General features: G+C 42.1%; 1 protein-coding gene across 2 annotated transcripts in view; it reads right to left on the reverse strand.

Moving 5' to 3' along the window:
- Positions 1-1940: 1940 nt before the first annotated feature.
- XDH (xanthine dehydrogenase) overlaps positions 1941-27131 on the reverse strand; it is a 72210-nt gene continuing 47019 nt past the window's right edge. For both annotated transcript variants that reach the window (XM_082756546.1, XM_082756545.1), the window contains exons 16-37: positions 26810-26984; positions 26144-26233; positions 25326-25495; positions 22719-22842; positions 22060-22179; positions 20463-20559; positions 18357-18481; positions 17499-17632; positions 16974-17061; positions 16263-16349; positions 14653-14844; positions 14008-14153; positions 13380-13461; positions 12659-12754; positions 12075-12203; positions 10972-11046; positions 9987-10039; positions 9451-9565; positions 8692-8757; positions 6788-6976; positions 6116-6283; positions 1941-5162 (exon numbers count right to left, since the gene is read on the reverse strand). In XM_082756546.1, coding sequence (XP_082612672.1) covers positions 5112-5162; positions 6116-6283; positions 6788-6976; positions 8692-8757; positions 9451-9565; positions 9987-10039; positions 10972-11046; positions 12075-12203; positions 12659-12754; positions 13380-13461; positions 14008-14153; positions 14653-14844; positions 16263-16349; positions 16974-17061; positions 17499-17632; positions 18357-18481; positions 20463-20559; positions 22060-22179; positions 22719-22842; positions 25326-25495; positions 26144-26233; positions 26810-26984 — 2572 coding nt within the window. In that variant the 3' untranslated portion in view covers positions 1941-5111. The remainder of the gene's footprint in view (positions 5163-6115; positions 6284-6787; positions 6977-8691; positions 8758-9450; positions 9566-9986; positions 10040-10971; positions 11047-12074; positions 12204-12658; positions 12755-13379; positions 13462-14007; positions 14154-14652; positions 14845-16262; positions 16350-16973; positions 17062-17498; positions 17633-18356; positions 18482-20462; positions 20560-22059; positions 22180-22718; positions 22843-25325; positions 25496-26143; positions 26234-26809; positions 26985-27131) is intronic.

Genomic DNA, 27131 nt, shown 5'->3' on the forward strand with positions numbered 1-27131 from the left:
AGCAAAGCTGCCGTGCCTCCAACAGGTGGAAGGCGCAAGCCCTCCTACTCTCAGGGGTGAGGGATGGCAGCAGCTTCTGGAGGAGAAATAAAATGGGAAGCTCCCGGTAGCTCAGAGTGAAGAATTTCTTCCTCAGCCGAGGCGCTGAGCTCCGGGACCGAGCCGCCCTGACGGGGCCGTCAGTCATGGCGCCGGGCCCGGCCCGTCCCTCTGCTGGGAGCAGGGCACCACGAAGCGGCTGCACAGGGAAGCAAAAATCGCCTCAGCACGATGCACCTGCCGGGCTGCGACTGAAACACCGACGGAGGGGCCACGACAACCCCCCTTGGAGATGGCGACCGCAAAATTGTAGACCAGCAAAGCACTTGTTTAAGAACCAGTTCCACAAAAAAAAAAAAAAACAAGGAGCTGCCATTTTAAAGGCACTCACTGAGGTGACCAATTCGGGTGCAGACACGTTCTGCAGCGTAGGGGAGGATCATGGTGTGCAGAGGGTTTCCTGCATCCAGGCCGCTCAAGGTAGCTGACCAGGACCTGGCAGCCCTGGTGAAGGTAGCTGATGAGGCTTGGTAGAGCCAGAAGCAGCCCCAGCAGGTTATTCACATGGGGCATAGCCACCATCTTACAGTCACTGGCTGAGCCCATTGGCAGCGGGGCTGATGCATTCAGTGGAAGCACCCCCACACCCCCAGTTGTTCAAAGGCACCCCCTAGGGTACACGAGTGAGGAGAAGGGCAGTGAACTGAGCAGGCAAATAGGGCATGGTGTAGCTGTTAGTGCTGGCAGGGTGAGCAGGAAGGGTGCTGAAGTGTGGCCAGGTTGCCCCAGGAGTGACGGTGACCACCCGGCAAGAAGGCTCAAAGGCTTCAGCACCCACCAGAGCTGACGTAGCCTACCAGAGGTTCAGGGGGAACTTGCTGCCACCCGGGTGTCAGGCTGCTGGGTGTGCCCTACCCTTATGCCAGTACCATAATGACAGCAGAGAGCACAGCTGTGGGAGGTGGGAAGCCTACTGACTCGCACCTTTCCCTTAGGAGGAAAAGGATTTTTGCCCATGAGTTAGCAGGGCTGATTGTCAGGGCTTTAAACTAGATTTCCAGGGGGAAAGGGACAAAACCAGGCCCACCAGTGATAAGTTATGGAACTGCACACCTATTTTTGAGGAACTGCATGGTGGGGAGGCCCATCTACTCTACAAACGTAGGTGAGATGATACAAGGTGGCAGAAGACCCTACTGGGGAACCACTGGTGATGTTCCCAAACCTTTCATGCTCTGGGAAGTCCAGGCCTCGCCTGTCATTTGCTCATAACTGTTCTGTGTGGACTGTTTCCTATTTTATGACCCCACATCTCCAGCATGTCCAGACTTAAAAGATCGCCGGGAATGTAACATGATGCTTGCTCCACTAACAAGTTTTGAGTGACAACAGGTTCCCCTTTACAAGGCTGTTTTAAATGGGCCAAGCTTAGTTTTTGCCAGCACTCACTAGCTGCACTTTAAGAACACAGCCATCTAGACCAGGTACCTGTCACACCATGCAGACAGCCTGTGGTGCAGGCAGGCTCTCCACTGCCTACGTTGTGCAGTGCCTGCCACCTTTTCAAAAGCTGATGGGCCCGGCAGAGGTGGCTAGAAGCATCAGGATGCATCACTATCCTCCTGTAAAAACGGGACGTGGCTACTGTAAGATTTTCCTGGTGGAGAAGCACCATGGACCCTACTTTCTTTTGGACTTGACTGCCAGCATGGCCCAGAGAGAGGCAGTCCAGCAGCGTACTGCCTGGCAACCTGATGGTGAGCAACACCCTCACCATCTGTCAGCCATGGAGCTGACCTGCCTTGCAGCCTCTGAGAAGGGTCCATCCTTGTTAAAAACAAAGGATGATCTGAAGTTGTCCTGTTTTCAAATTGTGACGGACTTTTACTGTAGCATACTGATTTCCAGGATATTTTTTAGTTTTATTTTGTAATGTTGTGACATTCACAGAAAATTCCACGCACATTCATGTGACAGAGATACCAATTTGACTATGTTCATTGAAGAATGATAGCGAAAGCTGCCAATTATAATTGAACTTAAACAATTACTGAAGATCAGCTTTCATCTCTCTTAGTGGGATGTGCAATTAATGTTATTTAAGACATCAGATCAGATGACCTCCTTTAGCCCTCCCACAAACTATCAAGCTACTGCAATGATTACTTAAATGTTGTTATTGCACATTACAATTTACAGTCTAACAAGATGGTTCATCTCCCAAGGATACAGTTCTGGAAGGAGAGAAGCAGGGCAGATTTCCAATTATACATAACATTAGCCATGCATCCGTACTATTTTTCACCGAAAAGTACTAGGAAAGAAATATTTTATCTTTAGAAGTAGATTTCCCATCAGCAACTGCAAGCTGAAATCCTATGCAGAGAGATGTGCATCAAGAAATCTGACAGAGCATCTATCAGAGGACAATAATGTGCACTAAAAATAGTAGAGTTGTTCTCAGTTTAGTAGCACAGACCACATTTTAAGTTGGACTATTCTTTGTCAGTATTATCTCTTCCTTGCAGCCCTACACAAAGGGATCCAGTCCTTCCCTGGGGTTATCTGACACTTGGAAAAGCAATGTATGAAATGTTAAGACACTCAGAAAAATTAAATGAAAATCTCAGCTTCATATTCTTCAGGGTCCTCAGTGCTCACATAGCCCACCCAGGTGTTACATTGATCTCTGTAAATTCCCACTGGTTTCCAACCTTACCCTCAAAACCAGTTTCTGTAGATTATTTTGTAACCTTGATTTTATACCACTCCCCAACACTGGTGTCTGATACCATCTCCTTTCAATTCCAGTGTCTTCAAAAAGGAAGACGTTTCTTCCTCCTGACAGCCAGTGGCTGTGGAAGGGTAAAATAAGTGGGCCCTAAGCTCAGGTGGGCCTGAGAGCAAAGACTGGTACCTGAAACTGTGGATCACAGATATTGCAGCAGAACTGGCTCCACAGGCTAAGGCCTGCACTGAACTAGCTTGCTTTGACCACTGCATAAATACATAACTTGGCAAATATACATCAGATTAATGCATGAAATGAGCAAGAAAAGTGAAACTACATAAATCCTTAAAGAATTTCAGCTGACTAGGCAGTCAGCATGGCTATGTGAGATACCACAAACCCGTTCTGAAATCATGAAAAAGGTGCTGCCAGAACCACAGCAGATAAACAGCACATTCATCCTGCTGGGTGACATCCCGTCACAGGGGATGTGCTCCCTGTCAGCGACACTTTGTGAACACTTAAATGATGCTGGAAGCTCACTGGTGTCACACTCTTTGCCTCTAACACATTTTACAGTCCCTTTTTGTTTCTTTTTGGCCTGGGTAGAATGAGCGCATCCAACAATCTCGTGAGGTGGAACAATGCAGGGAGTGCTGATGCCTATCTACCTCACAGACTTGGTATTTTGCATCCCTTCCTGGACAAAGACAATGAATACACAGACTCCAATAGCTAGCTGTTCCGGCACACAAGTGATTACTTTTTTTTTTTTTTTTCCTTTTCTAAGAGTTCTTGCCTTTTTTTTTTTTTTTTTTTTAACGTATTGCCAGCTTTCAGAATAAAACAAGAATGTGTTCTCACCCACTACCTGATCAGTAGAGAAACACCCATAATCTATTTTAATTAATAAAACAATTAGATACCAAGTTCAGCAGGCACAAAATACTTCCTGTAACTTGGAATATAAAAATGCTCTTTTTCCAGATGGTAGAACTAGATATAATTCTCAGCTTGAAATATTATACATATTTCCAAACTGTATGCCCTGGAGTGCTTCAAAAAATATTTCAAACTCTGTATACATTGTTAAGTCCTAAGATGGCAGCCAATATTAAGCAGGATGTATGTAAGCAAAATTTCCTTTAAGACAATTAAGTTATATCCTATTGCCTCATATTTTTGTTGTCCCTAGGAGTGTTAGAATAAAAAAAAATATATAACATTTTCATAGAGTTGTGGGCCAGAGAAATAGAAAAAGTTTGCATGTGATGAGCAGTTGCAGTACATGGCTGGCATCATCTAGAGAAAACGTGATGTCACCGTGGTACTGACAGTAACAAAACCTGTGAAGAGGGATGCCCAGACTTCAATCCAACATTAAAAACACATTGAACTCAAAAGACAAGAGGTCATCACATCATTAGCACATTTTTGGACAAGCAATCCATGTAGCAATACACCCAATTCCAGTACATTCAGCAAAACTAAGAGTTTTCTTGAAAATGCAGCAAGACCACAGCATGAAAGCAAGGAATTTATTCCTAGAGGACACACAGAGCCAACTAATCCCACAGCTTTGTCCATTCTTGTCCTGTTCCCTCACCCAGGGTGGTATAAATTGCCTTGGGAACAACGATCAGTAACTTCTTGTTACTCCAAGGTCCTTTCCTCTGCTATTTAAAAAAATGAAGGAAAGATGAAGAGGAAAAATGCTGAACATGTGAATGAATCAGCATCTTGCTGGAAGTCTTGGTATCTCTCGTTTTTGTCTTCAACTGGAGAAGATAAGGCAGCACATGAACTAAAAAATCATTACAGATCTGCTGTAGACAAAGCAATCCTCATATAACAGGATAAATCGGCTATCAGTCACATTTCAGGGTTGCCCTCTGAACGATGGCTGCTACACATGTAAGACCTTCTCCACAGTTAGCTAATGTCAAAATTCCTCATCTTCCTCTAATATATAGCTAGCTGTGTGTGCTGAGGCAACATGATAGGGTCCAGCCCTCAGTGCCCCTAATGCCTTTCCCCATGTCCGCAAGAGGACTTTTTTTTGGGGGGTTTGATGCATTTAAGTCCTTCCTGGCATTACAGCAGAAGGTGTATTCTTTTCCCCACAGTAAAAAAAAAAAAAAAATCACAGCTATAATCTGGCAGCAATCCTCTCTCCTAGAGGAACCAATGATTGAACAATTAAACGTGAAAGCTCTATGAATCAAAATAGAGGAGCCACATGAGCACCGATTCTTTTTTTCTCATTATAGTCCTACTGGGTTTACAATGGAGGGACCACAGGGCAGTTTCACGAGAAGAGTTTGAGGAGCAAACTCTCCATTTACACACGCACAGACCATGGCTTAAAGGTCCCTGGCTCAGCAGAAGGACACTGTAAAGAGAAGAAAAAAAAATACAGTAAGCAACAGCAACAACAAATGAAGGTTCTGATCTAGTTCAGTGTGCCCCACCATGCTTCCTCTGGGTTAAGTGCCTCTGTACCACTCAGATCTGAGCTCAGATATTGGTCTTTCAAAACACAGAGATGTCTGTCTCGTGGCACTTCTGCTAAAGGCTGTTCCTGGCTCTAGATGGAGGCCTCGTTCTCACAGTTATTTCTGAGTCCTCCTACTCAGACAGCGATGTAGGTGTTTGGTGAGGAGAACCAAGGTATCCAGGCTTTGCTGTTAACAACAGCAGGGTTCAAGCTGACAAAAGCCTGGTGGATGCCCATGTGAACAGACAGTGAAGTTTTTGGAGTCACAAAGGAATCAGAAGGACTTTGTGCAGGACATAATCCTATGCAGCCCTGTCGCAGCACTATGACAGAGAATAAACCCATGAGGAGATGGTGACAGTGTTAAATCTTGCATTCCTTCGGGTGAAGCCCACACCCTCTAAGGAGACTCCCAAGGTCATAACATCCAGCAGAAGTGAGCATTTCCAGTAACACTTCTTTGCTCTCCCTATTGGAGGGAGGCCAATAAATCACACAGTAGACCTGCTGTATGCGTTAACAGTTGTGATCCCCTAAAAGATGAGGGTCAGGAGCAGCAGGACAGGTCAGTACTTTCTATAGACTGCACTTAAGAGGATGAACCACAATTTCAGAAATATTATGTGACAGCCCTTCCTGCAATGGCAGCCCAAATGGTGCTGGTCAGTGGATTTGTCTTTCATTTGGTGGCATGTTAAGTGAAGGATAATACTCATGAAATAAAAACCAGATGCTTAAGTAGGGCCATAGCTCCCCCACACTGCCCTAATCCCAGACCTGAGCCACAGTGACTAGCACACACAGAACAAGCTGGTCAGGGAGCAGACTATGAAACCAGAAGCTTTTACCATTTTCGTGAAGATGTCCACACAAGCATTGCGGATCCTCTCTGGGGTGGCAGGGCTGTCCAGCCGGAATGGTTCAGTCAGGCCGGACTCCTTCCTTGCTGAGTAGATGGCATCTTTAATGGCATAAAACACTGAGGCAGACAGGAACAGAGGCGGCTCTCCCACAGCCTAGACAGAGCATAAGCAAGATTGAGGCTGCAGCCCCAAACAGTCCTGATTCTAGAGAGACTAACGGGGCTAACAGAAAGATGAGCAGGCCCTAGACACAAGATCTTGGTGCATCAGACCTGGGGAAATGGTACTACTAGAAATGTCGTTCACAGTGGTGGTTCTGCTGCCAGGGAAAGGTAATCAGGGCTTTGGGAGATGACAGCAAGGGTGTTGGCATGCAGGGGAAGGCTTGCAGCCTCTGTTAGAGGAGAGCTTCTAGCACAGCAATGTTGCTTCAGTTCTTTCTACTGGCCAATCAGGGATGCAATGTGCAGACTACTTCTGGTCCTCTGTACAATGAACAGCAGTGTACATGTTTCTGGTAAGGAATAGAAAAGCATCCTGACCCACGAGTAAAGCCAGCATAACAAAATCAACTCTTCTGACACATGCATCATTACTTTACCACACATTTAGAGAAGTCTAGAGCAGTAAGAGGCCTGCAAGATCTTGCAAGCATACCTTGGATGAATAAACTGCTTTGCTGTTTGGACAGTCACGGAGGAGCGACACATAGAATTCTGTTGGGATGTCTCCAAACGCAGGGATTTTGTACGCTCCAGGCCCTCGTGTGTACAAGTTCCCTTCTGGGGAATAGCGTAACTCCTCCATGGTGAAGAGCCCAAGTCCTTGGACAAACGCTCCTTCTATCTACAAAAACATCCAAACAAGGTTACACTCTTTTTTCATTGTTGTTGTTGAACAAGCAGTGACAATTTCAGCCAGAGTTTCCAACCCTCCATTCCTAGCTAAATACCTATTTTTTGTCTCTAAACCCTTGTCCCTTCTGCTGAGTGGTTTGGCACCTTTATGCAACTTCTGTGTTCCCAATATAGATATGACTGCATCTTCCTGGCAGATGAAGCAATCTGTCTATACAGCAAGCACATATACTGTAAATGCAGGACAGGATATTTTTGATGAAACAAGGGGAAAAAAATCAATACCAAAATATTGATTCCTTCACAGGCAGATAAGCACCGAATGAATTGTACTTGCTGATAATTCAAAGAAGATCAAAAGGACTGAAGTAAACTTATCTGAAAACAAACTATTTTATGTTTGCTATTTCAGTACGAATGCTTTCCTGAGTACTGCATATTCTCTAGTTACCAGTACAGACCCATGCAATAACACTCCCATATCCATTCAACTCTTAAAGGCTTCTTTGCATAACTTTTCTACTCTAAATTTTAGGAGAAAAAGAAAAAAAAAAAAAAAAAAAAAAAAAAGAAGGAAAGCAGCTACGAGAGGAGGATGCGCTCAAACAGCCCTATATGAGGAAGCTCTGCTCTCTGTGCCCACTGAGAGATCTGACAAACAGACTACTCTAAAGATTCAGCACAAACATTCCTTAACCCAGCTCCATGTGCTCGCAATCCTGCAGCCATACAACTTTTGTCCCCAAGGTTCTCTGCAGTGATACATGGAAGGACACAGGAAACCGCCATCTCTCTGACAGGTTCCACATAGCCCGTATCTTTATTCCCAGCCCCAATCTAATATGCTGAGAAGACAGAAAAGCCCCATTTCCCCTTGGCCACTTCCAAAAAAAAAAAAAAGTCTCTTTCCGAAAACATGCTGCTTTCAATGCACCTTGAGTTCTGGAAATAACTCCTGCAGCAGCATCACTGAGTTGCACTGTACTGACACCTAGAGTTAGCAAGGCAGCATTGCCTGGGTAAACAGGTGCAAATGTCTAGATAGACCTCTCGGTATATCAGACAACCTTGTTTTTATTACCTTTACTTGCTGGGTAGTTTCATTGTGATTATTACTGTACAAAATACAAAAGTACATTTGTACCTGCCTGAAAATTTGCAAGCTAAGTAATTCGTCCAACTTCTTATTGAGATCCCTGCACAGCACTAGCTGGAGAACAGAAACAACTGCCCCAACTCTTTATTCACAAAAGAACTTTCACTTAATTAAATGGGAATTGACATTGACAAATCGGAGTATAGAAACAGGGTGTGGGATTTATCCTAGACATGCCACATAGCAGAAGATGGCCCTAGGACGAGGTTATTCCATTGTATTAATATTCTCTGGATTAATTTCTTAGGTGAGGTATACATTGAAAAGCATTGGTGTAGTGGTAAGTGGTGAATACGCTGTAGTCTTTATATCCAATACTACTACTACTAAAAAGGTATTTCCCTACAAAATTATGTGCCTATTGCATAGTTAACTGTGGGTCAAACTTTCATAACCATCGTAAAATGCATCTCTGGATATCCAGTTTAAGTTTAAAACATTCTGTTTGTAAATGTACAAGCTGGAGTGGGATAATACTTCATCTAGAAAAGCCTGAGGGTAATGTGATCACTTTAACACAGTGAAATTAGTGACACTCTTTCACTTACCTGTCCTATATCTATGGCTGGGTTGAGACTGGTGCCAACATCCATGACAATGTCTGTGCGAACGTTCTAAAAGACAGAAATAAAGAATAAATTGGCACAGACATTGAAACTGGCACACCATGGTTTTATACGAGGAGGCGTAATGCATCCACCAGTATCCACACTTGGCCACTGTTCAACAATCTATGTCAAGCTCAATTCTTCATACTATCTTTTGAAGGGAGTTCATCTCTGAAGTAAAACCAAGGAATTCACTGCAGTTTTCCCTAAAGATCCATCAGACCCAATCTGCATTAATTAAAACTGCCAGTGTCAGTGCTCTTTACCTAAGCATAGCCAATTAGGCCAAATGCTAATGAATCGTGTTCTCTCCTTCTCTCTCCCACCCAACCCCCTCTTCTCCCTCCCTCTTTCACCCTTAAAAGATCCCAGTGTTAGTTTTAATGATTAACTCAATTCTCTTACGTTGCTGTTCCTTTGTGCTAACACAGCGCTGATATCTCTTACATAAGCAAATCCAATAACTTTTGCAATCATTCATTAAGCCTCCTAGTATCCCTGCAGGTCAGATAATTCTCAATTTATTATACTTTATGGACTGTTGCACTGTGGACCACAGGAGTTAAGAAATCCAGTGAAGGTCACGCTGGACCAATGACTGAGCTAGGAACAGGCTGACACCCACTATTTGTTCTAATTCCCTCTGAACGTTTCTTATACGTAAACAAAAAAAGGCTATTTCACTGATGATCCCCTCACCTTGTGGTCACCTGTCAGGCAATCTATCTCAACCTCAGAGCAAGCAACACCGTAACTGAAGTAGCAGAATGGCTTCCCTTCATTCTTCTCAAAATCGTAGCCAAGGTCAGGAATTCTTGACACAAAAGAAAAACAAAAGCACATTTCATTCCACAAATTAAAATCTTTATTCACTCGTGTTTTACCTCCTCCATCGAACCCATGCAGAAGTGAAAAGCATAAACAACTATAAATAGAAATCTCCTAAAGCTGCCCTGTATTCGCAAACCTTATTGAAACTATTTTAGCTATTTTCCAACGAATCTCAGATCTTAGGGTGAGTATTATGGACTCATTGCCATAAATCCAGTAGCAAATCCTTTGCTTTTTGAATGCAGTTGAACATTTCTTGGAGGTCATTTGCAATGATTCTAGGCAGCAAAGGGCATACAGCCCTGGGTTAGAACGGTGACAGGGGGATTAGGGCTGTAAATCCTCCCAGAATCTCCCTGGATGCAACTAAGAACTGTGTCTCTGTAGTGTGAATATTCACTCACCTATAAAACCCCGTGGCTGACAGGCTAACACAGTCCTGATAGGCGGTTTTAATCTGCCAAAGAGAATAAGAAATTGAAAACAATAATAGTCCAACTAGTGCCTGGAAAAACAGCTACCCCAAATACATCATTCCCAAATACACTTCAAGGAGAGCACGAACAGAAGGTGTCCAATGACAGACAGCTGTGACACTACGCAGCACCAACATTGCCAAGGGAAACATCATCTTGCTTCCCCAGATAGCCTCGTCAGCAGCTACCAAGGTATAGCAGCAGAGGTGTAAGACTTATTTATTTGTCTCTCAGCAACAGATTAGTCTTTGAAGCTCAGAGACAAAGGTTAAACACTATCAGTCTCCTTGACTTCACTGAGGCCAGGAGAAATCCTGTCCTGACATCCAAATCACAAAATCGAAGCTCCTCCTCTGAAGAGGAGCTTCTATTGAAATAAAATCTTTAAAGCTTGCTATTGAAAATAGTTTTAGAGTGTTACAGCACACCAATCTCTTGTTATTGAGATTATAGAGTTATTCAGGTTATAAGTTATTTATAGGTTTTATAGGTATATTTTATAGGTTATTTATAATTATCTAAATCACAGCCAAGAAGCACTACAGAAGGTGGCTGGTAACTCAAAGTCATCTTTGTCACAGAATCCCATCATTACAAATTAGGTTTCTTCCTGTCAGGGACTGGAGCCTGACTACATAGATATATGTAACCACTCAAAACTTATTTGATAAAGTTTGTCATAGGCAGGCCCCAGGATCTGGGGAAATCTCCGTATTAAAGTCACAGGTGATGTTGTGGGAATGAACCCTTGCCAGCTTTAATTACTTCCCTTGCCAGGTTTCTGCTTTGCTGTTCTTCCTCAAATCTTTTCTAGTGGGATGCAGACCTGGAGGATAACTTGTATACAGGGTTTGTCAGTGCAAACAACCTGTGACAATGCCCACCTGTCCCATGACATATACAGACAGCTTACCCAGTCTTCCCAGGATCCTTTGGGATTAGACTGTTTGATTGGATCAAGTCGTTTTAAGATGGTCTGACATGCATTCTAAAAACAAATAACGAAAAGCAGTATTAGAAGACTTGAAAAGTCAGCCTATAGTATTAAGAGTGTAATACCAGTCTCAAAGAACCTTCTGTTTAAATCAATATTGCCTCCAGGACTTTGGCATATCATAAAACGGATCAAAGTTCACTAACAGAAGGCTTGCTGCATAGGAGAAATGTTGACTGAATAGGATTTTAAAACAGATCGTCTCTGCTGATAGCAGAGGAGAATCCCAAATACAGCACAGAACTTGCCGGACCATGACGCATAACATCACAAGTCCATTTGTTTGTGCAGCAACTTTACCTGCACCAAGTCATAGTGGGACACATTGCCATATGCAGCAAGATGATGCAATAACACTGAAAAAATATTCTTGCCAAAATTCAGCTTATTGAATCAAGCTGTGCAGAGCCCAATCTACTGAATCAAGCCACGAGTATTTAATTTAATTTTTTTACTTTTGAGATTATCTATCCTCTTTTCTTCAAGCAAGAGACTGAACAAGACTAAATTCCTCTTTTCAATGGAAGTGTCACACACCCTGCAAATAGATGCACTGGTAGCTCCACACCATGTCAGGGACAATCATAACCATGCCATTGCCACAGAAGGCTATTTGCTCCAAGTGTTTAACACTTAGAGGTATTTGGTTCTGGAGCACAGCCCACAAACAAGCTGCAAGTAGTATCTGTAGCGTAATACATTGTTATAGATAAGGTCTCATTAATTACTAAGAAGCTAGCCATTTAAACAGATGCTTTGTTCTGTTTTTGAGTAATCACAGAAACAGTATTTTATGACTACAAAAAGTCTGAAAGAGAGAGTTAAATAAAAATAGGAAAAAATTATGGTCATTCATTATCTAACACCCCCAGTAGCTATAGCAGTAATTAGGAGGTATCCTTTGCCTGCAAGTCCCTTTTGAATGTTTTATTTTCCTTAAGCTATAGATAAACATGTATCAACTTTCATCTTCTGGAGTCCCAGCTCATGACCCAACTGTTTAAATAACTTGGTTTCAGTACATGGACAGCCATTCCGTTGATGTCTGCGCTGACAGATGCAGCTGTTGGGGAGGTATTTGGGACAGTATTTGTGCTGGTCTCACTGATGTAAATTTTGGAGGTGGGGATTCCCAGTGACCTGCTAGCAACCTGCAGAACAAAGGAAAACAATTGGTAAGTGGCTTTTAGGAGGGCATGATCATTCACTGCCTACACTGCTAGGGTCCACATTGCAGCCTTCACCCTCTTCCAGTACTAAATCTCATCTTTCTTGGGGTATCAGTTGACCCGGTGCTTGAGAGCTAGCCAGAAAATCAAGTTTGCCCTTCACAGACACTGTCCAAGTAGATACATATACACTTTTGCCAATCCATAAGCTGTATTATCTACAATAAGAAGAGCTAAAATTATGAGGATTCTAGTTCTCCTGCTCAGCTGTAATAATACTCTGGAAACCTAGCACTGCTGCTGAAGGAATTAGTCATGATTTATTACCCTACACATGCCTACAAAAGAGGTGTCAGGATGTCTGAGGCAATGCTATAAAATGAGTATAATTTAGCTGAAAATATTTCTCATGCGGTTAAGTCCAAATTCATTATTACCTGGATCATTTTGGTGTGAAGTCCTTGACCCATCTCAGTCCCACCATGTGTAACTAACACAGAGCCATCTGTATATACATGGACCAGAGCTCCAGCCTATAAAAGGGAATATCATTCCAAGTTTATTCCAAGTGTCATCATAAATGAAGTAGTGAAGTGCTTGGCAGAGTCCAGTTAAAAACTACAGAGAGAATGAATTTGGAACTAGACCAGCGTTGATCTTTCGAGTAACTAAAGCCACTAGTTTACACCTGGGGTGAATTTGGTTTAGTGTCACCAGCTCAACAGAAATTCCAGTGACATGGCAAACCTCAGCCAGTATTTTCACCTGAGAAAACAGGTGAAGTAACCCAAACCTCTCCTGTAAAACAGAGATGCACTGTGCACTTGAATTTGCCAACACCACTGACAGTCCATCAAATCAGGTTAAACATATGAATGACAGTGACCATATTTCAATGTCACAGTATTTCCACCACTGAGGAAGAGAGAACAGGAAGGGAAATTAATACAGTAACAACATAGCTGCATTGTGGTGTTTTTTTTTGGATTGTATAAATTGTAACTGTTGCGTTGCTCGTTTTGGTTCAAAAATTTTGTGCTTTTTCTTAACTGATTTAACCACTTCTCTGAAAAGCTCTGGTTAAGTACAAAGGGAGTAGGGTCTGGGAAAGACATCATAAATCTATCTCCTCTACTTGAAAAGATGAATGACACGGACCTGGTTCAGAAATGGGATAGTGAAGCTGATGCCAAATTTGGTAGGAATAATGCACATTCCTCTTTTCTTCCAGCGATTCTGCCTGCAAGGAAAGAGTATTTTTTGTATAGTCATGAAGCTTTCATTTAAATTTAGTGCCATATCACTCTGACAGATTGGGTATCAAAGCAGAATTTAAATACATGAATGTAACACAGTTGGAGTTAATCAGTAATTTTTAAGAGAGAATGGCTTTGTTTATGGGTACAGGAAGAAATCTGAATTGAAGATGGCCTCCTAGGCATTAGAGAAGCACTTGTATTGACTATTAGCTACCTAGTTATAAATACAAGCCAATTAAGAAAGACAGTCATATGAAAAGACAAACAAAGCCTAGATTCTACAGACATCTCTCCTCTGCTACATTTCCCTTACAAAACCATGTCATGTTAGGCCTCATCTAAGCCACCACACCACTGATAAAGTTTTTTTCACACAATGGGCCTGTAGGAATTTCAAAAAGAGGAATTTTTAGAAGTCAGTCTGCAAATACATGGACTAACTTCACATCGCTCAAGTTGCTAAGAGAATACCAGAAGTTAGAAGGCAACAGGTACACCCAGTAACACCACAGCTGCAGAACACTTACTTGTTGAATTCTTCAATAAGTTTCTTCCTGGCATGAAAGCTAGAGCTTGATAAACACTCATCCCAGCATCTCCGTAGAGTAAATCCCTCCAGCTTTTGGTTAAAATGAGTGAGGTCTCCTTCGTTATAAAGATTGAGCTTCCGTACCTTCCCAAAGAAAAAGACATGTAAAGGATGTGCCAAGTTTAATGTTTCAAACTAGGTCCTTTTAATGGATGTCATCAAAAGAACATTGGTTCCTAGTTTTTCCTCCTCTGCTCACTCTACAGAGCAGTAGAATTAACAGACACAAATCTGTTTACAGGAAAATGGAAGACATTAAGGCTGGGAACTTTCAAGAGAAAGTGTTAGCATATTGTTAGTAAGATTAAGGTGCTTAGTACCTTTAGGGTTTTTCTGAATACCTACTGTTAAAACAGGTATTACACAATTGAGGCTACTTAGGGAATATAAGGAAGCAGAAGATGCTAGAAGGAAGAACCAAGCTATAATGTGACTATCAAAGAGAAAACCTGAGATTCTGCTAAGGACTCAGCAGAAAATGAAGCAAAAAATTCTTATGCTTCATAATTTTCTGTGGTTTTATCCAGTTCTCAGAGCTTGTTCAAAGGCAGCACTGCCCTGAAACGTGTCAGGGGATCTGTACCTCCTCAGGTGGTAGGCCACACTTCTGAGCAATATCACTCATCCAGCACTCAGCAATCATCATTCCTTGGGGGCCTCCAAAGCCACGGAAAGCTGTGTTGGAAGACAAGTTGGTCTTGCAGACAGTGCCCACGCTGCTAACATTGGGGATGTTGTAGGAGTTATCCAGATGAAACAGGGCTCTATCCATAACCTGGTGAAGAGAAGGGACGGGGATATATACATTTTACATGAATTACATGTCAGACTTTTGATCACCTGCCAAAGACAGCCTGGAAAGGTGCAAAGCAATACAAGAATCATTTTCTCTTGCATCCCACAGGTCTGCAGTTAACATGAATGAGCACTGAGGTGCAGCCAGTACTCCTTCCTGTTTGTATTGGAGTGTCAAGCAGTATCCTCATTCTCCTGACAGAAAGGAAGATAAGCACACTTCTCTCTTAACATTTAGGGTCCTGGAACAGATTGAGCTTCAAAGTTATTTGTTGGCCTTGGGCTCTTGCTGGGACAAACTGTTACTAAATGCCATTACCCGCCTGGAAGCTCAAGAATCTTCTTTTAAATATACAGAGTAATTTGTTCCTGGAAAAGACGTATTGCTGATGTCAAGTGACTCAGCAGCTGGGCTACGGGAGTAGTAAGGGCAAATAAATATTTTCAATAACTACATCTAACCCACAAGATTTCAGATCTTTGTCCACTAATTGTCCAAACTGAGAAAGGGCCAGATCTTCTTTCTGGCTTTTGTTCCCAGCAGCAGGGAGGAGATTATGCGCATCTCAAATCTATTTCAACTTGGAGCACTTCCCAGTTTCCTAATTCAAACAGTCAGACAACGCATGTGTATGTACTCCCAGCCACGCCCACAGTTTATGCAAAGACAAATGCCTGACATTCCTCTCTGTACAGCACCAAGCATATTGCTAGTGTCAAACGTGACTCTAGTACTTGCAGTCCTCTCTCGCTGAAATGGATTCATTTTTGCAGAAAATTTTCAAAGACTCAGCAGACTGGGGAAGGAGAACTAAAGTGAGCATGATTGACACTAGGCTAATGGATTGGACACACACAACAGAAAAATAAAATTTTCTACTGAACAGTGCAAAAATTCTTGAAAACGAACTCTGAAATCAGGCCCAACCTTGTCCTTATTGCTTCTGAACTCCAATGCTGAGCTTCTGTTAGCTTTGTTCACTCCTTAACAAACTTGTTGATTTAGGCAGCCTGCCCTGATCAGGCTATTGACTTTGGCATTTCTTACTCCAGTAAACTAGCTTTCCCCAAAGCTGGGGGAGTATTAGCCATCTTGTATTGTGCAGTAAGTTTTCCATAACAGTCTTCTGTAAGGCAAAGCAAACCCCCTTGACCCTTTTGCCCTATGCAAGTTACTATGGCATCAATAAAAACTGTGTGGCACGTGTCAAGACAAGTAGGTTGGCTCAGACAGAAGTTGTAGAAGCTACAACACTCATCAGAATCTGCTTACAATCATGTCAGCGTGGAGGATGTGTAAGCATTGCTGTAGGTAAGTTCTCTTAAATCAGAGAAAAAGGTTACGCAGGGAAACGTATCTTCTACATAGTTAACTATCAGAAAACTTCTTGTACTTACACCATAAGAGAGGTCTGCAGAGTTGCCCCCGTTGCTGTAGTATGACACCTCCAGACTCTTCACTTTCCCGTTTTTCATGAAACCAACCTGTCAAGAGAATATTGTCAGTAACGTCTTCTCTATAGAATGTGGTTTTGTACTTCCTTCCAAAAACTGAATGGACCTTATGCAGACAAAAAAGTAATTACTGAGGAAGCTTCCCAGTAAAGAGTGTTTGTATGCATCTTAATCTTGCTCCAGAAAACTCTTCTGAAAATAAAGGCGAATTGTCACAGCCACACATTAACACACAATAACCTTAACAGATCTTTTGCCTTGAAAAATAAAAGCACTTGGACTGAAGAAGGAATGGAAGGAGAAAGTTAAGACAATTAGGAGTACAATACTCTAAACCAATTGGGAGCCATCTAAGATCAATGTGATTGTCCACAAGGGGAAGATTCTTTGTTGGAAGAAGAGGGAAGTACTCACACAGAGGTCATGAGAGGGGAACCATCCAAACCAAAAGTACTGCTACAGGAAGCAGAATTTTTCAGGAAGCAAAAGGACGTTAACAGAAAGAATGCCGTGACTGGGCTGATAGATCCATTTGCTGCAGGGGACATCAGCAGTGAAACAATCAGAGCAGTAAGTTTATTGCTATATCTTACTGCTCTCTGATGTTTCAAATGACACCAAGAAGACATGCATTCATTTCATGTGTATGCATACCTTGTATCTTCCGAGGAAGGGATGCCTCCCACCACTTATAAGCATGTCCTCATCTCGATCCAGCATGCATCTTACTGGGCGTCCAGTTCTGTTAAAGGATACATTTATCAGGCAAACCCTGAATTGCAGGGTACAGTTCCTACAGAGACATACTCAAATCTTTTCAGAGTCTTTTCAGGGTGGCAATGGCTATCTGCATTAGGGATAAATTGCCTAGATTGTATATCTTGCTGTGTGTACGCATAAAAAGTACATATATATATGTAACACAAGAACAGAAAAGTCCCCCCCCCTTTTCTGTTAAAAGCTGACATTGTTGAATAAGCTTAGTCCTTTTGAACAGGTTCATTTTCTTCCAGCTCAGAGACCATTATACGCCTCCTTTAGGAAATCTTGGGTTTGCTACAAGCTATACAGTAAAAAGCCATGAAGTGTCTGCTCCAGTGCAGATTGTGCTCCAAAAAGAGGCAGCCTAGACCAGGTGAAGTGAAAGGAAAAAGTCCTATTCCCCACATAGAAACTTACTTGAAGGCTGCCACAGACGCTGCAGTTGTCAAAATGGTATTTCTAGTCTCTTTTCCTCCAAATCCTCCTCCCATTCTTTTCACTCGAACCACAATCCTATTTGATGGGACTCCCAGTGCACTAGCAACAAACTCCTGAAGAAAAACAGGACAGCAGAGCATGTATGGAACTGTCCTGGTGTTAAGAACCAGACACAAACACGTTGCCTTTTGCAGCCATTGTAATAGTGGAAATACTCTGTTACTGCTCCAGGTCCTATCAGTCCTGCAATTAACTTAGTTGCAATTGGAACCCATAAGCCCATCATTTCATCTCTGAGGTGGGATAGCATATAGTCCTTCAGTAAACAGCACAAGATTTAGAAAGACTTGCAGCAGATGAGGTTACCAAGATACGGGTCTCATTTAGCACAACATTTAACATCTGTACCACTCTATCCATCCTCCTCACTAAGTTAGGGGGCTTTTGGATAGTCTTGGTGAGTCAGTCTGTAAACAGGACAAAGATACCCCATAGTGCCTGTAGCCTATCCCACAAAATGGCAGAGTTGGTCTGTATTGGCAGGGTTTGCACCCCCTCCCTTTCTGACACGTCATCCAACAACCAGGCTTCACCATCAAGGGTTAAGGACGTAATCCCTGGGAAGAGAGAGGTGCTGCCAAGAGAAATCTCTTACCTGGAAGTGGATTCAGGACACCAATACGACGGATGTGGACTTTGATCCTACACCCACCTCTAAGCCTAAGTGCCCCCCCACACACAAACAAGGCAAGCTAGGACTAACTGCAAAGCAACTGTTTATCTACTCTAACACTGAGACTCAAAAGTGTTTTGGGTATCAGGTCAATGAGGTAGTACCTGTGTCTTCATTAAGTTTTGGGTTGACACGAAGAGTTCCATCTCACCACCTTCTCCCTTTGGCACAGCCACAGTACAGTGTGTTTCCAGGTAGAAGTGCTCCTGTCCACCAAGGTACATCTCTCCTAGAAAATGGAAAGAAATGCCCCATAGGTAAGGTGCCTCTGGTGTTGTAAGAAGTTGCCCACCACTTGTTGTAAGCAAAACACTGCTCTTTTGATGTGTTAAACAAGAATCCTTCATGCTGCCCAGCACTGGATATCTTAAGCTCTAAAACTGGCACTTCCCGTTTCATCTCAAAAAAACAAACCAAAACAAAAAACACAAATAAGCAACAGCCACTTTCTAGAAATCTTCAGTCTGAAGCACTTGTGGCTGGCGTTTCAAAAATAAGCCTGCACCCCCACACCATTGACCTAGCATCCTTTAAAATTTAGACTTCGGTGCATTTCAGACTGCCTTGATAACACCACTGACATAAAGGATAAAAATAAATCAAGCATAGTCTAGCTGAGCAGATCAAATGCAGGATTACAGACTTTAAAATAGGGGAACAAAAATAGAAACCCCAAATGCCTTAAGATGATCTAACTCATGATCAGTTCTCTGCTGCTGCACATGACTCTGTACCAGGACATCTTATCTGGCATTGCTGATGGTGCAATTTTAAGTCATGCTACATATTGTTATGTCTCAGAATCAACCTTTTTTCTCAGTTACAGCCCTGACCTATTCAGCTGCCACAAAAAATAATTTTCAGAGCAGTTCTCAAGATGCTGTTCCTCTCCTGTTCAACTTAGTGACAACAAAATAGCTGCCTTCTTTAGGCACCTCAGTGAGAAATGCACACTTGTGTGAGACTATGCTTACTCTGGGATGTAGACTCTGGTACATAGAAGGGTTTTTCCCTTGTTTGCTCAAAGGGGTAGGCTTGGCATTTGCACAGTATTGTGGGTTTTTTTTTTTAATAATCTCATATTCTAGCTCAGAACAATTTCTGCCTTGCCTGGCCCAATGATTTCATTTTATATAATATAGCACTCCTTAAGGAACAGTAAACGAGAGTTTATGACACCCTTGAAATGCCAGGGCCAATGGCTGACTGCAGAGAAAAGTCTCAGCAATGCACAGCAAAATGCAGCAAGCAACAGAACTAGAAAGGTGTCTTTCAGTTAAACAGCTCTTTCCTTCTCCCACAAGGAGGTAAGGGTGACAATACTTCTGTTTTCTTTAGGAATAACCTCTTCATACCAGGCCTCATCTGTGTGCCTTACTTAACTTTGTTTTCAGATCTGGAAGAGGGATGTAACACCCTCTTTTTTTTTTTTTTTTTTTTATAAATACATAGTTTCCAGAAGGTCTGATGTATGTGACTCTTCCTTACGGAAGCTGCTGATCAGTGCTATATACCAAGCAAGTTACCCTTTGTTTCTCATGGGCACACAACATGGATCTGACAGAGTATTCTAGTTCACATCTCTGGCACTATTTCCTCCTAATCCTTACAGGGTTAAACAGTTGTTGAGAATTGCGGTGTTTATCCATGCTTCTGTAACCTCCCCAGCAGACTCCAGATGCATGAGACAAGAGCATACGAAAAAACAGGCCAACAAACAACATTCAAAAAGTGTTATAAGGAGTTCCCATGTTCTTCATGATACCTACAGCCACCAAAGTTGGTGAATCAGGTTTTCAGAAGCATGCATGTCCTGTTTTAATAAGACACAGTTATATATCAGGACTAAGGAAACTGATAGTCTCCAAGATTCAGACTAGACTATGATTGGACAGGGCAAAGCTTCTACATGATACATTTCAGGAAAAAGAATCACATTGTAGAATAACTGCTCAAGAAAAATGTGTCCTTACGTTAGAAGACGGGGTTTACAGGGGCATAGCTGAAAGCATCCAAGTCCTTTTGAAACTGAAATTAAATTTTTCACGAGCTATTTGTATGTAAACAGTTAGTTGAAATTTAATGTGAAATTCAGCCCAGCAAGCCTTACCTGAGTGAGCTTGGTATCATATGCATAGAAACGGGGCTGACAGCTTCACTTCTTTTGTCACAGACTATCCTATTGTAAAAGTATTAACACTTATTCTCACCTTCCAAAATGTGATCAGATTCTTCAAACCCTTTCTTCACATCTCCCTTAATAATCTTCTTTATAGACTTAAAAAAGGATTGGTTCTCAATAGCTTCCTAGGAAACAATGACACAATGACATTTTTGTGGAAGCACACTGAAAGCAAAGCTTCTTTTGACTGGAGTAGAAATATTTAAGATAAAAAGCACAAGTTTAAGACAGTAACTATGGCAACAGGCAAATGACTTCACTTAGACAGTAATTTTTTTTTTTGGCATAACAGCAGTTTCACAATAATCCACAATAAACTATTGAATAATCTTAGATTGTTTCTTCTGATCCATTTTACCTTATGGATCCAGAGCATAGCCACCAGAGTTATGACTTGCAACATGTGTTAACTACAGTTCATGGTCTGAAGAGGGGGGAAGAGAGAAAGAAAAGAAAGAGGAGGAAACTAAATCTCCCAAATGGAGTGAGAAGTTCTGCACGAATAGTTCACTTTTGAGCCAAATCACAAGCTTCCTTATAGAAATTCTGTAAATGCATTTTGCTTTTGCCAAACAAAAACTTTCCATAATTAAAACAGAACAAAACAGCGATCAAAGAACAACAAAAATCAACACATTTTTAGCTCTAGTCTCATCTTCCCAGGTTGAATAAGCAGATAGAAGCCTCAGAATAGGAAAAGTTCTCGCACAATGTTTGTAAATCTTGTCATGTAAACAAATCAAAGCTTCTGCTCACAGATGACAGCACTGCTGTCTGTACGAGACAAGGCACGGACTCTTTGTACTTGCATGAATGCAATGCACGTTACAAACTACATGGTATGAAATATTGACCTGTATAAAAACTGATTAGAATTCCACGGTTCTAATTTCTCTCTGGTTTCATACTTTTTCTTTCTTCCCAATTTCTGCATGTGAATCCTGTATTAGATATTACCACTTGCTTTCACTCTCACAAAGAAACTTTGTCAACAAATAATATGCTTTAAAAAAAAAAAAAAAGGCACAAAATAATTACAAATTGTTGACATGCATTTCTTCAGCTTTGAGAGGACCAACTTAAGGATCCACACAGCCAGTAGAAATATTCACAACAGAGGTAACTCCTCAAACTTAATTCCATCAGCTTTAGAAACTTTACAAACGGTCTGCACAAATCTCCAAGAAACAGTGCTGTGGCTGAGCTAGAGGGGACTTCTTTGCACTCTCTTATTGAGTGTTGTAAATGAGAAAAGAATGAATAAATACCAGTGAAGCCAGCAAGGTTATACCAGACAATATTGAAAGCAAGCACCTGTGGATAAAAACGTAACTGGCACTAACCTTGTTAATTTAAACAAATTTGTGAAGGGTGCAATGTATCTCCCAGAGTTTATTTGTTTTAGCATTAAGTAATACAGAGCCAATATACTCCTAATCAGTACCATATCAAAGGAGGTGTGTCCTCTTTAAATATATAAATTATTCCTTCTATCCATATCCTGCTGCACCTGCATCATAAAGACTAACACAACATGCGGCTAAATAATTATCTGAGAAAAGAGAAGTTAATTAGATATCAGAGGGCTCTGAGGTAACTGCAGAAGCAGATATGAGCCATCTTACCTGAATTGTGACAATAGGTTTGAGCTCTTCATACTTAATCTTCACAGCTTTAGCTGCTCTTCTGGAATGTTCTTGTGTGTCTGCAAGAACTGCACCGATGATATGACCAACACAAGTGACCTGCAAGCCAGATTTAGACCCACCATCATTTACTGTGTATATGTGCAGTAGCTGAACAACTCATAATAATTCTCTTGCAATCATCCTTTTCTGCAACTTTTTCTCTGTTTGATTGGACCAGTCTATGTAAAATGAACTCTGAATGGAGCAAGGAATAGTACAATTTTATCTGAGTAGCCAGACTGGAGTTTTTTGGTGTCTCTGAGGAGCATGTTTGTCTTCACTGTGTAAGAGATGTCTGCACAGAATACAGACATAATTATTCACAACTGGTCAAGGTAAACTCTGATCACAAATAACTTTGGAAATTAACTGAACAAGTGTAAGCCTGCACAGCAGTCTGCAGCTTAGAGGAGAATAATGCAGCTAGAGAAGAGGGGCATGAGGCAAGCCTTACTGAATTTGGCACCAAGATTTCTATTGACTCCAGTGCAGTCAGAATTTGTCTCTGTACACAGCAGAGGACTTCACTGGACCATATACGAAGTCTTATCTCCTGGACAGCGTAAGTGAAAACAGTTATTTTTTTAACCACATACCACATCCTCAGCAAAGACAGTCTCATCATTAGCGATGCCTGTGATGTTACTGCCAGGAACATCTTTAGCAGAGACAAAACACACAAACCCAGGAACGCTCTGGGCTTCAGATGCATCTATAGAACTAAAGGAAGAAAGAGGAAGGAGAGACAGTTATTCTTCCTCATTTTTCTTTCTGTAAGTGCATATGAGATACCAATAAATCTTCAGGCTTGACTCCATAAAGTCTGACTATGCAAAAGAGGAGTTTGTCATATCAATATAATGTAAGACCAAGGCAGAAAGGCAACTACAATCATTTGGGAACTATATTATAACCTGAATCTTGACTGTCAGGCTGATCACCAACCTGCTGCTTTGGACTATACTGCATCATACACCTTTTCCCCGAGACATACCTGAATTTAATCCAATTGTCACGTATACTAAAAATCTCTTGACACCCTTTACCAAAGAGAAATTTGTGTTAGTGATGGTATGTCTCCACTGCCATCTTAGCTAACATGATTTCATGAAGGCAAGATTCCTCCTTGTATATTGACAAACCTAAGATTTGACTGCAGATTTATCTATGGTTTGTTCACCTCTGCAGAAAAATGTGGCTGTGAGTCTGGGAGAAGTTGAGTATTAATCACAATGAAGCTGCAGGGTATTTAAAAGGGTGCAAGAGCAATGAAGCTCTGAGAGAAAAAAAAAAAACAACTTAATGTAAGGTTTCTTTAGGTAATCAGAAAGAGGTATCTAATGAAAATGTTTGTCTGCTATAATCATGTAAAGATTTAGAAGTGACAAGCAAGACGGGAAAAAAAGTGCATTATATTTTTATATGGAGCTCTTCATAATTACAATACAAACAACTTGCCAGCTTTATGCAATATTGTGAACATTAGCTATGCAATTGGCTGGCTTTACAAGAGATCTGTTGCAGAAAGAACTGTGGCTTCGTGTCTGCTGAATGATTTACTGTCTTCTGTTAAATTGCGGCAATTTTTTCCAGCATGCTTGGATTTATCTGAAATTCTGATACAAACTATGCCTGAAAGTAGTTGTTTATGTACCCCAGTGTTCTACAAACTTATTTAAAAAAAAAAAAAAGACATTAAATGTGCGGATGAACTCCCTCATATGGACAGACAACAGGAGCTGAAGAAAATGGTGTTTTTCTTTGGAAAATTCACTTTTGTGCACTTTTGCAGCAATGTCTCAGAAAGAATCCCCTGATCCATTTCCTTCATAATATAGAGGCAGATAATTTATAACTTACATTTGGTAGTCAAAACCTGACTCATTTGAAGTGAAGTTTTCAAAGTCAATATTTTAGCCAACGTAATCATAGGCTGAGATACTTCTGTCACCTGATGAAATATACTGCCACTTCCTCTACAGAATGACACTGACTTAGCTTGAAACGTGAATGTGCAATGCAGGTGCAAGAGAATGCGCATAGCAACCTCTAGAAAATAATTCACATTGTGGTCATAGGCATAGATGTGATGCTTTCTCTATTGCCCCACCTGCACTGGTAATAGTAACAGTGCTTATATGTTTTTGGCACTCATCAATGCCAAAATTGCAACACCTAAGATTTAACCATGATGACAGAATAATTTTTTCATAATCTGGGAGTCAACTACTACACCTGTGCATAAATGACCACTGTATGCTGCCTGTCCTGTGTTAGACCACTGTGGGAAACCTCTGGGCAGGAAGCCTAAACAGGCAGGAAGTATTGCTTAGGGAACAAATGACACAACACAAGGCTATTGAGGCTCTCATGAGGCAACGCACTGCAGAGTGTACCACATCAAAGCAGGTGGGAGCCTGAAGAACCACCACAGTGCACGTGCAATTAGGGATTGCGTGGGGGTAAGTCAGTACTGCAGTGTAACAGCATTAAAATGTATACAAAGAACGTAGAAGACATTACCTGCCAAGACAGACTTTTTAGAGGTTGTTAGTCACCTTAGTTATAAATTCTCCATCAGTCATTCTCTCTATGGACGAGATGTTTTTAGACATCTAAACTTCCAAATGTTGACCTAACCACCTTGTTACAGCCAAGCACAAATAGCTCTCTATCTAACAACTGGATCTCTCTCACACAGCACGGTTTTGCAGAGGGCTTGAGCACGGCCATGGCAAGCAAGCATAGTGCAAGGCAAAACGCAGAAGACAGTACACAGATCGGACTAGACACTACCAGGAGTGCTGTGGCAGAACTGCACATTTCAAGCTAAACTTTTAGACGCATAGAAAAGGTGCATGCTCTGGTGAGGGATTAAAACATCTCCTAAGACAGTGTGGTGCTCTCCCACCCATCTCTTTTTTAATTTTGTGTTTGAGTATAAGAAAGTGATAGGACATGTAAGAAGGCTGCCTAGGGCCAAGACCTTTGTGCTCCAACAAAGCTCTGAGTTTGTTGTTAATCCCCACTAATACAGACTTGCAAGGCAGCTGTAACACACACCTCACCTCCATGTAACAATGTGCAATGAACTGGAGGTCTCGCTAACGCAAGAACCTTTCCCTTATCCACAACTCCACAGGTTTTCTAACCCAGCAGGCACTAGACACATGCAACATCTGAAACTCAGGAGCAACACTTACATGATTTTAGCGTGGGCTTTGGTGCTAGTCACCAGCGTTAGGTACAGCTCATTCTCATAGTGAGGGATATCATCGCAGTACACAGCCTCTCCACACGCTTGTTTGTCTGCTGAGACGTGCATCAAAGGCCGGCCCACCATATCCTCAGCTGCCTGCCCCTTTGGCACTTCCTGAAGTAAAACACATCACTGATTACTGCTGCTCATAGTGCAGGGGACAGAAGCATTGATGGGAGAACAACAGGCAAGGTGAGACATCCTAGTGAGATGTATAAGGGAACAGGCACTCAGTCCTCTGGGAAAGGAAGATAAATGAGATGGACTGGCTACACGTACTGGGCTGCAGAGAATGAAGTGAAAGGGACACAGTTCTTTGAAATTGCTAGGGAGGAGAAAGCTTTGATATGGCAGCTCATAAAAAAACATTCAAGTTCTGCAGCTAGCTTCTAATCCCAAAGCTAAAGAGAACAGGTCATTAGCACAGAAATAAGGAAGGAGATGCGTATCCCAAATCTGAAGCCTGAGAGATGCAAAGAGACTAACTGTGGAAAGCAGGAGGGCAGATTCAGTTTGTGTATCGAGCTGGTTGCAGGAGGAAAATGCTACCTACAGCAAATTTTATGAAGATATACAAGTCAGGAGCAGTCGTGGACAGTGACAGGAAAGAACATTTTATCCTAAAGCAATGAAGGGACTGAGACCCAAATACAAGCCTCAGGAATGGCATTATGTAAGTTCATGTATTGTTTATACTCAGAGAGACAACAAGATAGCAATCGTTTGAGCTAAAGAAAAGGTCATGCAGGTACTGCTACTTACTTGGAAGAGCTGGGCATTTGCAATGGGATCTTTGTGAAACAGCTCTGTAGCACTGATGTAGTTTGGGGGGACAGGCTCACACAGATTGTTCTGCCAAAAATATTAAAGACAATTATCTTTCCTGCCAGTCCCTTTCTCACGTTCCCCAGTAATCCAGGATATTCTCTTTCCCTTAGTAAGACACAGAAGCCCCTCCTAGATGGTGGCCCACAAAGGAGAATAAGGTTGTTGGTACAAAGTGGCAGAAGCCCACACCAACCGTACAGCAGAACCCAAAGCTCAACCTGCAGAGAAAATAATCCATCTCTTACCAGGTGAAAAGCAAGTAGTGTTCAGGCTCTGTGCAAACAATAGTCATAGACCTACTAGAGCTGTTACAGCACCCTCAAGGAGAACTCCAGGAATCCTCCTGTGAGCCCACAGATCAGCATCTTCCTACAGCAAGGTGAAGATGCCAAGGGGAAGCAAGTAGGAAGACACACTAGTCCCTGTCACACAGGGAAATCAGCAGAGTAGCTTTGGCAGCTATTGCATCATGGAGTTTGTTATCGGAAAAAAATCCTTTCATGGCCACTTTCTGCTCTGAGTCTTCCTGAATGTGAACTCTCCCTATGCTTTCCCCACAAAGACTGCACATGCAGTTCGTCCTTCCCCAGCAACACTCACAGGGCCATTGTGGTGCTTGCTCAGTTTCAGAAGGACAGTCAGGTAGAATTTGAAGAAGAAACTGAGTGTGAGTGTGCGTCGGAAGTCCACCATCCCACCAGGTGCAGAGGGTGACAGGTCCATCTCACCTGCCAGCAAGCGGCAGGCATCCTGCAGCAGCTTCTCATTCCAGTCTCTGCAAGAGAACACAGGTGACACAGCCTCTTCTCAGGCCTATTAACAGGGCAGATTAACTCTTCTGACACGGCTGCCCCACAATCTATCTTGTGATGCCTACCTGCTCTATCTCTGTTTATAGGGTACATGTCAGCTTTGCTCTCAT

Source organism: Aythya marila, assembly GCF_965140915.1.
Source record: "Aythya marila genome assembly, chromosome: 3".
Classification (NCBI taxonomy): Eukaryota; Metazoa; Chordata; class Aves; order Anseriformes; family Anatidae; genus Aythya; species Aythya marila.